The following is a 13,893-nucleotide window of genomic DNA, read 5'->3' as shown; positions in this document are numbered from 1 at the left end:
TGGTGGGGCCGGGAGCGGTTCCCTTTAAAAGCAGGCAAGCAGCAGCTCCTTACTTGCTTGGACACTGCCCTGCCGCTTTTCCAGTGCCGGCGCAGCACCCACTCTCCAAAGGGCTGCGTGTGGCTGCGGCGCTGTTGCCTGCAGCCTCCGTGCAGCATAGGCACACACATGACCAGTGCACATGTCACGCACAGCCTTTTGGAGAGCAGGCATTGCCGCCAGAAAAGCGGCAGGGCAGCAGGGCGAGCAGGTAAGGAGCTGCTTGCCTGCTTTTTAAGGGAACCCCTCCCCACCCCGCCAAACTGGTTTGAACACTGGTGCCCAAGCTGTTTCCGCACTTTCCAGAGGAGGCGAAGAACCAGCTCATGCACTTCACTATTCTGGGCCCTTTTCCAGGAATACTGTTTATTAGGGATGTGCACAAATCAATTTTTTTGATTTGATTTGTGCCCGAAACAAATCACCCCTGATTTGTCTTGTATCCAAATCTACCCCCTCCAAATCACCCCAGATTCAATTTGTATTTGCTTGGATTCAATTTGGATTCAGACCGATTCATACCACTTAACAAGGTCCCCATGGGTGCCACCTGTCACCCAGATTTCAAGGCGTGGGACACTTGGTTGATTTTTAATGATTTCTTATTTATTTATTTTTACTTATTTTGAACATTTCCACCATAGGAAAGAATGGGGATTCGAACTTGCCATTTCCTAACCCTAAAACGGACCCCCAGCTTTCATTTATTTATTTATTTTTAAACTAAGTTCTAGCCCTTGTAGAAGTGGAGTTATGGAGCAAAATGTGCAGTCATTATTTTTCAAGTGTTTAGATTCTTTGGTGTATAATAACCTTTCCTCATAATGAATCCCTATGAGGATTCATTGCACACCTTCATTTCTTCTGTTCATTTTGACTGTCACTGGACAGTGCCAACTATCAACTGCCACATGCCAACTACACACACACACACACACACACACACACCCCACCTGCAAGGCAGTGGGGTACTCATTTTAATTTTTAGGAATATTGAAATGTTTCGATTCTGTGGTGTCTAATAACTTTTCCTCATAGTGAATCCCTATGAGGATTCATTATACACCTTTGTTTCTTCTGTTCATTTTGACTATCATTAGATAGTGCCAAATGTCAACTGCCATGTGTCAACCACACACACACACACACACACACACACACACTGGGGTACTCAGTTTATTTTTTAGGTATTTTTGAAGTGTTTAGATTCTTTGGTGTCTTCATTACACACCTTCATTTCTTCTGTTCATTTTGACCCCACTGCTTTGCAGGTGGGGAGGGGGAATTAGTGGCATCCCATGTGGTACTCAGTTTATATTTTAGGAAATTTTGAGGTGTTTAGACTCTTTGGTGTGTAATCAATCCTCATAGGGATTCATTATGAGGAAAGGTTATTAGACACCAAAGAGCCTGAACACTTCGAAAAAAATCCTAGAACATAAACTAAGTAGTACCACACTGCCTTACGGGTGGGAGTGAGGTGTAGTTGGCACATGGCAGTTGACAGCTGGCACTGTCAAAAAGACAATCAAAATGAAAGTGTGTAATGAATCCTCACAGGGATTCATTGAGGGAAAGTTATTATACACCAAAGAATCCAAACACTTGAAAAATAGTGACCACACATTTTGCTCCATAACTCCACTTCTACAAGGGCTGGAGCTTAGCATTTGTTTGTTTTTTAATGAAAGCTGGGAATCTGGGGGAATTAATAGGCGGGATTTGAATCTCAAATCAATTCGGATCGAATCGGGTGTGATTCAATTTGTACCCGAATCTAGCCAATGGACCACAAGGGTGATTTATTTTGTCTCCAAATCACCCAAATCAGCTAGATTTGGGTAGAACTCTATTTGTACCCGAATCAATTTGCACATCCCTACTGTTTATCGCCCAGAATGGATACCAGAATATAGATGTTGTAGGTGTTTATGGCTCACTTAATCCCTCCCAAATCTTTGCAGTGAGTGTGAATCTGGCTATGCTTGATACCATAGAACCAGTCGTTCCTCTCTCTTTATACATGTGATGTAGTGCCTGAATAATAAAGCAACAATAAAAACAATATAAAAGCAAAATCAGTATCAATTTAATAAATACTAACAACTTATCATATTACCTCCCTCAGGACTTCTGACATTTCTTACCACTACCACCAACAGAACTCCCTCAGGACTTCTGGCATTTCTTACCACTACCACCAACAGGAGCAATGTGGGAGCAACTTACTCCTCTTGCCTTATTTCCCATTCTGTTTCAGCAACTTGTTCTAGGGGTGTGCAATTCGGGAATTCGGTGATTCGGTTCGGGACCCGAACCGAATCACCCCTGTTCTGTTTTGTGCCTGAATATGGGCCACCCGAATCACCCTTGATTCGGTTCGGATTCGGATTTAATCCGAATCCGAATCCGAATCGATTCGGGGGGTAAAAAAATGGGCCCAGGGGCAAAATTTTGGGGTGGGGTGGTAGTGCCCAATGGGTGGAGTCTACCACCCCAATTTCAGGGGAATTGGGCAAAGGGCTGGTTTTTGGGGAATTTTTGAAGTTTTAGTGACTTTGGGGCAGTTTGGGGGCAGAAAGTGGATCTGCCCCAAAAGAGTGGGGTGGGGTGGTAGTGCCTAATGGGTGGAGGCTACCACCACAATTTCAGGGGGATTGGGCAGAGGGCTGATTTTTTGGGAATATTTGAAGTTTTGGTGTCTTTGGGGCAGATTGGGGGCAGAAAGTGGATCTGCCCCAAAGGAGTGGGGTGGGCTGGCAGATAGTGCCTAATGGGTGGAGGCTACCACCCGTCCCCAATTTCAGAGTGATTGGGCAGAGGGGTGAATTTTGGTGAATTTCTGAGGTTTGTCTTCATAAGGTGAAGTGTGCTAAATTGATTACTTCCTCATATTCATAGTAGTAGAGAGTGTGAAAAAGTGAAAGTGGGGTCATGAGAGTTATCTAATTGAAAAAAATCTCATTTGCTATGATAGAATGAGAATTCACACCTCAGAAGTAATCAATTTAGCACACTTCACCTTATGAAGACAAACCTCAGAAATTCACCAAAATTCACCTCTCTGCCCAATCACTCTCAAATTGGGGACGGGTGGTAGCCTCCACCCATTAGGCACTATCTACCAGCCCACCCCACTCCTTTGGGGCAGATCCACTTTCTGCCCCCAATCTGCCCCAAAGTCACTAAAACTTCAAATATTCCCAAAAAATCAGCCCTCTGCCCAATCCCCCTGAAATTGTGGTGGTAACCTCCACCCATTAGGCACTACCACCCCACCCCACTCTTTTGGGGCAGATCCACTTTCTGCCCCCAATCTGCCCCAAAGTCACTAAAACTTCAAATATTCCCAAAAAATCAGCCCTCTGCCCAATCCCCCTGAAATTGGGGTGGTAACCTCCACCCATTAGGCACTACCACTCTACCCCACTATTCTGCCCCAGGCCCCACTTTCTGCCCCAATCTGCCCCAAAGACATGAAAACTTCAGAAATTCCCCAAAAATCAGCCCTTTGGCCAATCCCCCTGAAATTGGGGTGGTAGCCTGCACCCATTAGGCACTACCACCCCACCCCACTCCTTTTGCCCAGATCCCATGGTATGCCCCCAAACTGCCCCAAAGTCACTAAAACTTCAAAAAATCCCCCCAAATCGGCCATGAGCCAAATCACCCGAATTTTTCAGCCCCGAAATTCGGGTGATTCAGCTCGGCCCTGAAAAATATCGGGGGACATCGGGGGTGATTCGATTCGGCCCCGAATCACCCGAAATTGCTCGTTTTGGGCACAGATCGTTCTGTGCCCGAAATTTTTTGCACACCCCTAACTTGTTCACCTATGCCAGAGCTGCACAACTCAAATGCCCTGGTGGGTCAGAACCATCCACAACTTGGCGTGCAAGGGCCGAGGTCAAATTTTTAGCACATTATTACATTAAAATTAAAAATATTATTAGTTACTTTTGGATCTATTCCCACAGTCAATGGACCCATAGTTTCAACCAAGGATAGTGGCCAGAGAATAGGTCCTGTCCCTGCTCGATCAGTGGGGCCCCTAGAGTGCATGCCAGCCCCAAACAAATGCCAAGTCCTCTCCTCTCCCTAAATTGTTGTTTCTTTCAGGCTGCAATGCTAGACATGCTTACATGGGAGTAAGCCTCATGGGGCACACCATGGAGTATATTTCTGAGAAAGCATGCACAGGATGGCACTATGAGGCAGTTTCCAGCTCCTGTGTTGCTGCAGGATACCTAGGGGGCAGTAAAATAGTTGTTGTGGGCTGAATCCGGCCCCCAGGCCTTATGTTGTGCAGACCTGACCTAAGCAGACCAGCCTATCTCATCAAGCAGGCCTTTCACTGATGTTTACTCTATATCTTTATTTATCAAATTTTTAGACCACCCCAAAGTTCCATCTCTGGGTGGTTTACAACATAAGACAAATTCAGACAAAAAAGAACACCTTAAAACCATTAAAACCACAGTCAAGTTAAAAAGCTTGCATGGAAAAATAAGTCTTTGAAGACTTTTTTTTTAAGTTGTCAGAGATGGGGGGGCAGGGAGCACATTTCAGAGTCTCGGGGCAGCAACAGAGAAGGCCTATCCTTGTGTAGCCAACAGACAAGCTGGTGGCAACTGCAGATGAAGCTCTCCAGATGATTTCAATTGGTGATGGACATGAACATGTTAGGGCCCAGGTGCCAAGTTCATTGTAAACTTGTATGTTCTCTTTTCAACCAAGGGTTGGATTTTTTAATTAGGAATTTATTCCTATGATTTAACAGGGAGTGGTTGACATTCCCCGCTGTGCTACAACAATGGAAGAAGCCCTGCAGGGACTCCATCTTCCATCTTCTGCAGCACAACACAAGCTGAGAGGGGAGCAGCTGAGAGGCGAGCGCTTTTTGCTGCTCTCTCAACCCTTCTAAAGGACTATTCACTTGCAGTAACTTCTTCCATTGTTGTAGTAGTACATAAGAACTGCCCAGGGGCATAGCACAGTTGGAGTGGGCCCAGAGACAAGATTTTTAAATGGGCCCCCCCTCACTGAAGCTCAGCTCATGAAGTAAAGAAATCTTAAATGAGGCTGAATAGTGGTAACAAAAAGCACAGTAAAAAAAATTTGTGGACGATGCACGTCATTTAACGGTACTAGAGAAAGACATGCTGTTCTGGTAGCTCCAGGTCTTAACACTCACATCAGTTTTGGAGGATGAATACAACTGAAGGAAGCCTGAGCGAGTGCATGGCTGGGGGAGTCTGGGGGCCCCCCAAGGCAGTGGGCCCCCAGACAACTGTCTGCCCTTGCCCTATTATAGTTACACCCCTGGAACTGCCCTGCTGCATCAGACCCATCCTGTTGAGTACCCTGTTTCACACAGTGGCCCACCAGATGCCTCTGAGAAGCCCACAGGTGAGGGCATGCCCTCTCGCTTGCTGTTGCTCCCCTGCAACTGCTATTTAGAGGCATCTTGCCTCTGAGGCTGGAGGTGGCCTATAGCCACCAGAGAACTAGCCATTGACGGACCTGTCCTCCATGAATTTGTCTAAGCACCTTTTAAAGCCATTCAATCTAGTGGCCTTCACTACATCCTGTGGCAGAGAATTCCGTAGACTGATTATGTGCTGTGTGAAAAAGTTCTTCCTTTTGTTGGTCCTAAATTTTCCAGCCTTCATTTTCATGGGATGACTCCTGGTTCTAGTGTTGTGAGTTAGGTGGCGGCGGGGGAGTTCTCTCTGTCCACCCTCTTTAGGTAAAGGTAAGTGTGCCATTGAGTCAGTGTCAACTCCTGGTGACCACAGAGCTATGTGGTTTTCTTTGGTAGAATACAACAGGGATTTACCATTGCCATCTCCTGCGCAGTATGAGGTGATGCCTTTCAGCATCTTCCTATATCGCTGCTGCCCGATATAGGTGTTTCCCATAGTCTAGGAAACATACCAGCAGGAATTCAAACCAGCAACCTCTGGCTTGCTATTCAAGTCATTTCCCTGCTGCACCATTAGGTGGCTCCACTCTCTTTACTCCATGCATCATTTTATACACCTCAGTCTTGTCCCCCTGTAGTTCCCTCTTTTCCAAACTAAAGAGCCCCAGATGCTGTAGCCTTGCCTCATAAGGAAGGTGCTCCAGGCCCCTGATCATCTTGGCTGTCCTCTTCTGCACCTTTTCCAGTTCTACAATGTCTTTCTTAAGATACGATGACCAGAACTGCACACAGTACTCATAATGTGGCCGCATGATAGATATGTTTAAGGGCATTATAATATTAGTACTGTATTGTTCAGTCCCCTTCCTAATGATCCCTAGCATAGAATTTGCATTTTTCACAGCTGCCGCCCACTGAGTCGACACTTTCAACGAGCTGTCCACCACGCGAATCTCTCTCTCCTGGTCAGTCACTGATAACTCTGACCCCATCAGTGATATGTGATATACACATATCAGTGTATATGTGAAGTTGGGGATTTTTGTCCCAATATGTATCATTTCACACTTGCTTACATTGAACCACATTTGTCATTTTGTCACCGACAAAAGTGGTAAAGGTAAAGTGTGCCGTCAAGTCGGAAGTGGTACACTTGTTTCAAGAGGTTTGGAACCTCTGCCCTAAGGGGAATATCTTACAGTGCTTACACATGTAGTCTCCCATCCAAATGCAAACCAGGGCAGACTCTGCTTAGCAAATGAGACAATTCATGCTTGCTACCACAAGACCAGCTCTCCTTCCTTAAGGGCAAACCTGTAGCAGAATTATAACAATTGATTATTAAAAGCCTTCGGAGTCAGGCTGTCTATAAATTAATTAATTAATTAGAAGTGCAAATATATTTAGAATGCAACATAACTGATACCAGGGTCAGCCCCAGATTTCAAGGGCCTTCTGCAAACTGTCCCTATGGTCCCCCTCCTACCTGGAGGGGCCCTGAGGGAATTCTTCCATCACAACCATGTTAAGCTGTGGAATCAAGAGGAATCAGCTGTGAGTCTTCCTGACAGTCCTGGGGAGATGTCCCAACCCACCAATGCCAACCGCTGATGCTGGCCCTGCTTGGTACTATGAGTTCAGACACCAAACATGGTTTTTCCCTCTTGTTTTTAGGCTGCTCTCCTATTAGTGCATGTTTTTCCTTAATAGTTCAATCTGCTTATAAACAGCTGTTTTCATTAGAAAGGTAATTTAACTTGTTTTTATGTTGTTTGCAGATTTAAATTCAGTGGGGTGGGGTAGGACATAGGAAGCTGCCATATACTGAGTCAGACTATTGGTCTATCTAGCTCAGTATTGTCTTCACAGACTGGCAGTGGCTTCTCCAAGGCTGCAGGCAGGAATCTCTCTCAGCCCTATCTTGGAGAAGCCAGGGAGGGAACTGGGAACTTTCAGCTCTTCCCAGAGCGGCTTCATCCCCTGAGGGGAATATCTTGCAGTGTTCACACATCAAGTCTCCCATTCAGATGCAACCAGGGCAGACCCTGCTTAGCTAAGGGGACAAGCCATGATTCAAATTAGCCCAATTTTTAAATACAAATGATGAAAGTTAAACTGCCTTTGCTGCCATCTTGCGGGGCAAGTTCAAGCAAAGAACAAACAGCCATAAACCACTCACCTTTTTCTGTAGTTGTTTGTTGAAGAATAGATAGAAGCAAGAACAGCACCACCTTCCGTGCATAATGGAAATAGCATGTAAAATAAATCTTTTTTGCCTATGTGCAATATCACAGCTAATGCAAGGATGTTAGAAAAACAATAAGCAGCCTGAAAGGAACAGATGATTGGTCTGGCTGATATATAAGACATTACAGTTTTGCAACAATCATTGCTTAATTGAATTCCCTGTTTGTACTCACATCTTACTAAGGCCTAATCCAGATGTAATGGAAAATCAGAGTTACATGGGGCAGAGATTGGAACTCCAGTACGTCCAATTGTGTGAAACCACGGTTTTGCTGCAAAAGCAATCTGCGGTTTGCCTCACCAACCTCCAATTTGAATCTTCAGTTTGCCTTAAGGTTTGCCACCGAGACCAGAGGTTTGGCCACCAAAGCGTTTTATCCGAACATGGACAGCACCATTACCACAGTTCCACGCAGTTTTTGAGACTTCAATCATAGAGATGGCGGTGCAGACCCGCTGGGGATCATGCCTCCTCCATGCCTGTGGCAGTTCTTGCTGACAGTCTCTCCAAGCACTCGCCCTACTCCTCCTGTCTCCAATCCTGTTGCCCGGCAACAGGGATGCCACCCCATCCCAAGCTTGTCAACTTGTCAAGCAGCACAGTCACACAGGGGCATTCTCTTCTCTGTCCCTTGCTCCCCCTCCTGGCAAGCAAGAGGGAAAGGGGATAGGATGACAGCCACTAAGTGTTTTGCCACCCAAAAATAAAGTGACAATGATGTATCCAAACACACAAACACTTCAGGTGGCAATGTAAGCAGGGCACCCCTTTAGAGCACCAACACTGAAACACATGGGGGGCCAGGTTTAAAAGGCAGCCCCAACCAAGGATTCTTGGAAAGCCAATTTCTACTTTTTGCACAAAATAGTTGGAGAAGGGGGGGCCAGATCCTTCCCCTTGGGGGTACCTGTGTGGTCTCTAGGCTTTCTCATGAGAAGGGCAGGGCAGCAGGATCAGCATTGCTCCAGGGAAAGGAGCTATTCAACTTGTCTTATGACGATGGATGCTGATCACACAGACACTCACTCATGAGAGTGTAAGGCCATGGGGACACCCCCACACAGCTCATGAGAAGAATTGTCTGTGGGCAGAATCACTAATAACGTGTGATGACAAAACAATCCCTTCTCCCACATACAGATCTCTCATGAGAGTGACAGGCTATTGGGAGCTCTATATCAAGCCCGGTTGCTCTATGGAGGAAAGTCACAGGGACGGGTACCCTGGCAACTGCACTCCCTGTCTTGCTGACTGCCACCAAGTAGCTGTCAAAGCATGCCTCCTATCAGCCCGTCCGCTTATGTGAATATGTGCACCCTTGTTGATGCTGCAAAACAGAGACCCCACTTTCCTGGAGTTGCTGGAACTCAGGGTTCCCCGATCCCACAATTCCAAGTAGTGGCAAGTCTGCATATGCCAGCCTGAACCCAGGAATTTTAATGGGAGTAAGGATCCATCCCCACACGCAGTGTTCCCCTGGTCCACACACACAGCTAAGCTCTGACACATGGAGCATCACAATCTCCTTTGGGTCTGTGCAAGGCTTCCCAGGAAAGGAGGGGGTTGCAGTGCAAAGGTTTTATCATTAACCAGAGAGAGTGGGGACCCCACACAAGCAGGGGCCCCTTTGTTGGGTTAGCTCAACTCATGAGCACACAGTACAATGGAAGACCAAGGGTGTCTAACCCAATGGTCCCCAGTAGACTGGCCCTCTCATGAGAGGAGCAGTCCACCGGCAGCAAGCTGCCAGGGGAGCAGGAGTGTGGTTTGGTCTTCATGAACTGCTTTCCTAGGGTGAGCCCTCGCAAGAGCATCCCAGGTCATGGAGGTACAGACTCCCCATGTTCCTTTGCCCTCCCACATATACATATCCCCTCCTAGGAAGTCATCATGTTCCCTTCCCTTTCCTGAGTAACAGGAAAATTGTACCCCCAAGATTCTCACACACACCCCGAACCCATGCTTGTGCGCTCATGCAAAAGGCACGATCGCGCTCAGCACACCAAATTCGTGACCAATCACAGCCACTCTGGTGACATGCAGACGTGTTGCCCACAGTCTGGTGACACAAGCACTTTGGAGATTGCTGGGATGCAGCCTCAGCAGATGAGGATGAAGGGGCTCCCCTCTCCTGTAACTGGAAGTTTTGGACAAACATATGCAATGCAATTTATAGTTTAAAATTGAAAACTTGGGTTCATCAAGCTCCAGTTTCACGTTACGTGCTAATGCGGCCTAAATGTGATTCCATGTTCACCTTGGATCTGAATCAGTCTAAATTTTCTATTTTTTAAAGGAGCCATTTTCTCAGTGAGTCACAAAAATTTTTCTGTTTGAACACTCTTGCGACACATTAAAAGCTAACACATTTATTGCAGCATAATTGTGTGTGCACCACAGTTCACTTCAACAAATAAATGAAGTGCATTTCAGTAAGCAGATACACACACACACACACACACACACACACACTCACACTCACACACTCTTAGGTATAGACGAATTGTGAACAATGGTGTAAAATGGCAAGGAGGCGTTGCTAGAATGATATTGTCATCATGAAATACCACTGTTGTGAATTATCACTATGCTTATCTTACATACTTTAAGGCTTTACATAGAATTGTCACAGACTCCTTCTGCACTTCTTGGCCATTTGTCTCCTCTGTTTATAATCTATTTTCTCAATTCTGCCTCTCTGGAGAAGGTTTTTGGTTTGAGACAGTTTAGTAAAACTATATGGTTATGGATCTACACCAAATTTTTCTCTCCAGACCTTTTTATTGCGTAACTTAAAAGAAAAAATATAAAAGCTACAAGCAAAGAACAAACATTTTGATGTACAGATGTCAACTTCAGTGTCCCATGTCTCACTGTTTAAAAATCTACACTCTTATATCCCAAACACTCTCCCTGAATCTAAACACCTGTTTAGCACATGAAGAAAAGAGGGGAGGGGAGGAAAGGCCATATGGTAATGGATTAAAGAAGTTAGTTCAGAAAGCTTTTTGGCAAAAACAAAACAAAAAAACCCACCCAGCTATTATGTTGAATCAGTCTACAACTGAACTTCTTCTGTCTCACTTTTCCCTACTAATATAAAGAAATGTAAGCATTTAACATCTCTGGCCAACATGATGAGCAGCCCTCCATCAACTTTAGGGACCTGCTACACAACTTGAAAGGTAGCCCCAACAGTGTTGCACTACAGGCCTGCTGCAGGACAACTTAAAACCGCTTCCAGGCTGCAAGACTATGTTGCTGCCAGGAAGGCGTTTTAAGTCATTCCACAGCGGCTCCATGATACAATATGACACCCTTTCAAATTGTGCAGCAGCCTCAGTGGGTCCCTAACATCAACGGAGAGCTGCGAGTCATATCAGCCTGGGATTTCTGTCCTCATATATATTTGGGGATTTATCTTATTTAACATATAGATGGGTATTTATTTCCTTTAACCAATAAACCTTTTATGCAAGAAATACAGAGAAAGGTAAATTTGTTATTTTAAAAAGTTGGAACCTCAAGAAAAACAGAACTGTGCAGTAATGTGTGTCTTTGGTGAGTGCATGTTTGATTGGTATTTTAATGCCCTTGGTTTCTTCTCTACTCCAGATAAAATTGTTCAATGATTGGTTTCTTTTTCATACATTTAAAATGTTGCCTTTCCCCAGATTCCTCCTCCTACGCCACCAGTACAACAGCTCTGGATTCTAATCTGTAGACCTATTCCAGATTTTATGGAATGAAATCAAAAAACTCTGTGGTTGTAATCTTGTCCATAACTAGCCCAGGGAGAGGACTACTTTGCATCACCAACCTTTCCTGGGCTATTTTATTTAGAGATGAATAGTAACATGAAGATGTTGAAGCTTTTAGGGGTTATTAACCTTTTGTCCTATTTGACAGTGACATACATACCTTGTCTTATTTCACACTATAGTCTTAGAATAGATGCATTAGATTGGTTTCCACTAAGCTTACGTCTACATAACAGCTGTAATTCAATAAGGCATTTCTGTACACACAAGTGGGCTCACTGTTTATGGAAGCGGAAAGACCATGTGGTGGAGCTCCAGCATGGGAATCTCTCTACATATTTAGGATGAATGTCTCATGGTTAGTGGAAAATAAATAATGCAAGTTCCCCATGAAGCACCACAAATTTTATTCCATTATGACCCTGATCATAATCAACAGATGTCTTTGAAAGTGTACTTCAGCCAGTGACCCAACTGATAACCATTATTAATCACATGTCCATGTGCACGATGATGAGGTGGAAACCATGACAATTAACCAAATAGATTATATTTATAGTATACTGAACTCTTATTCCCATCATATGTTTGCTAGCATCGTATGTTTGCGAGCAATGGACTGGTAAATGCCAAACGGTTGATATTATATGCAAGATTAAAAATAAATAAATAATAAGCTACAAACAGAAATGGTGTTCCAGATATTAAGGGTTCCACAATCCAGCTGAAATTATGGAGGCTCCTCAAAACTCTTTAGCAGGAGTTCCCAATTTTGGGTACCCAGATGTTTTTGGACTACAACGCATAGCATACACAGCCACCATGGATGATGGGAGCTGAACAACATCTACGGAACCTAGGTTGGGAACCTCTGCCTATAGAATAACGGGAGATCTGTTCTCCTCTCCCCCGGTCTTTACCAACCACATGCTGTGACCGAGGGAGACTGGAAAGAGTTTGGTGCAGAGAAAAATACAGGAGGAAATGGTAGCAGCAAAGTGTCTGTGAGCCCCAGAAAGAGAGTCACTGAAGATCAAGCACTAAATAGGAATGAGTGATGCTTTATGGGGAGGGGAGTCTTTAAGAGTTCTGTACTGGGACAGAACAGAAGAGAAGGAACATTGACCATGATGATCAAATCTATTTGTCTCCACACAGCTAAATCTGCTAAAAACGATTTAGCTCTTAAAACCTCATGTTCCAGCGCCTCTGTATTTTGATCACGAACAGCATCCTCTTTTCTTTTTTGGTGGCAAAGGTAATTCCAGAACCTCCTGTTTTGATTCATCTTCATGAGCCTTCAGCAACCTGACAAGATAAACACATAATAAGGAAGAGGCTTGTTTACTATTTAACTCTAGAGGCAGGAGTTCCAAAAGCTTCCAATACTGTTTTAAATGGCAGCTTTCCCACAATTTTAATCAGATTTGGACAGTGCTTAGAAATGCAGTTTACTTCAAGGAAGGATTACATCACATGTTAGAAATTTCCTGTACAGGAGGATCTTTTGAGTAGGAATTTTAATACACCTGTGTGTAGCCTGCTGGAGGCACCATGTTTTGTACCTGGGGGAAATGCAATCCCCCCACCACCACCACAAGGTGTGGCATCTGCTGCTGTAGTGATTACTGTGTCAACTGGAGCTGTCTGGGTATCACAGGAGCTCATTGATTATGATCTCTGGCATATTTCATGATCAGCCAAACAACTCCCTTCCCATCCCCAGGCTATTTAATAGCCTTCAGGTTTTGAACGGTAAATATTTATGTGGTTGTACTCATCCAGCATTAGCTTTCAAGAAAGATTAAAAGAGTAGCAAGGTTTCTGCTGCTCTTAATATTTGCTGTTCCCCTTACAGCCCGAATATTTCAAGAATGTTTTCTTTTTTATCACCACCATCACCATCACCACCACCACCATCACCATCACCACCACCATCATCATCATCTCCTCATAATCATCATATTTTATTATTGCTGGCTGTGCATAGCCTTTGAAGAATAAGATATTCTTCTCTCTTTGAAGAATAAGATATTCCCCTTTGGGAATGGAGCAGGGGCTGTAGATCAGTGGTCAGGGAGGAATCAGGGTTCAAATGTGTTCCAAGAACAGGGGCCCACCAGGGTGATGGAGCTTCCAAGGGCCCCTCACCAGTCTCCCTCCCCTCTCTCCACTTGCCACCACGGCTCCTCATTGCTGCCTTCGCTGTTGCCTACTGCCACCCTCACCACTACCCTCACTGCTGTATGTCGCTGCTGATATCCAGCGCTGAGATGCAGAGAGGTCCCATTCCATTCCTCCCTGGAGAGAAGAGCAGAACGGGGCCTCTCTGCTTCCCAGCATCCTCTAAATCAGATTAAAATCCATCCAACACAGTTCATGCTGGGAAACAGAGAGGCCCCATTCTGTCCCTCACTCCA

At 44.9% G+C, this 13,893-nt stretch overlaps 2 protein-coding genes across 2 annotated transcripts in view; both read right to left on the bottom strand.

Annotated features, from left to right (window-relative positions):
• The window catches only part of C4H6orf89 (chromosome 4 C6orf89 homolog), a 49,465-nt gene extending 49,331 nt beyond the window's left edge, over window positions 1-134 (bottom strand). The window contains exon 1 of the mRNA XM_053243569.1: window positions 54-134. The gene's annotated coding sequence lies outside the window, so the exon portion shown is untranslated. The remainder of the gene's footprint in view (window positions 1-53) is intronic.
• Window positions 135-10,967: 10,833 nt separating this feature from the next.
• The window catches only part of RAB44 (RAB44, member RAS oncogene family), a 54,092-nt gene continuing 51,166 nt past the window's right edge, over window positions 10,968-13,893 (bottom strand). Inside the window, exon 17 of the mRNA XM_053243564.1 lies at window positions 10,968-12,781. Coding sequence (XP_053099539.1) covers window positions 12,694-12,781 — 88 coding nt within the window. The 3' untranslated portion in view covers window positions 10,968-12,693. The remainder of the gene's footprint in view (window positions 12,782-13,893) is intronic.

Source organism: Hemicordylus capensis, chromosome 4 (assembly GCF_027244095.1).
Source record: "Hemicordylus capensis ecotype Gifberg chromosome 4, rHemCap1.1.pri, whole genome shotgun sequence".
Classification (NCBI taxonomy): domain Eukaryota; kingdom Metazoa; phylum Chordata; class Lepidosauria; order Squamata; family Cordylidae; genus Hemicordylus; species Hemicordylus capensis.
The sequence above is the reverse complement of the archived record's forward strand: the minus strand, read 5'-3'. Positions and strand labels throughout refer to the sequence as shown.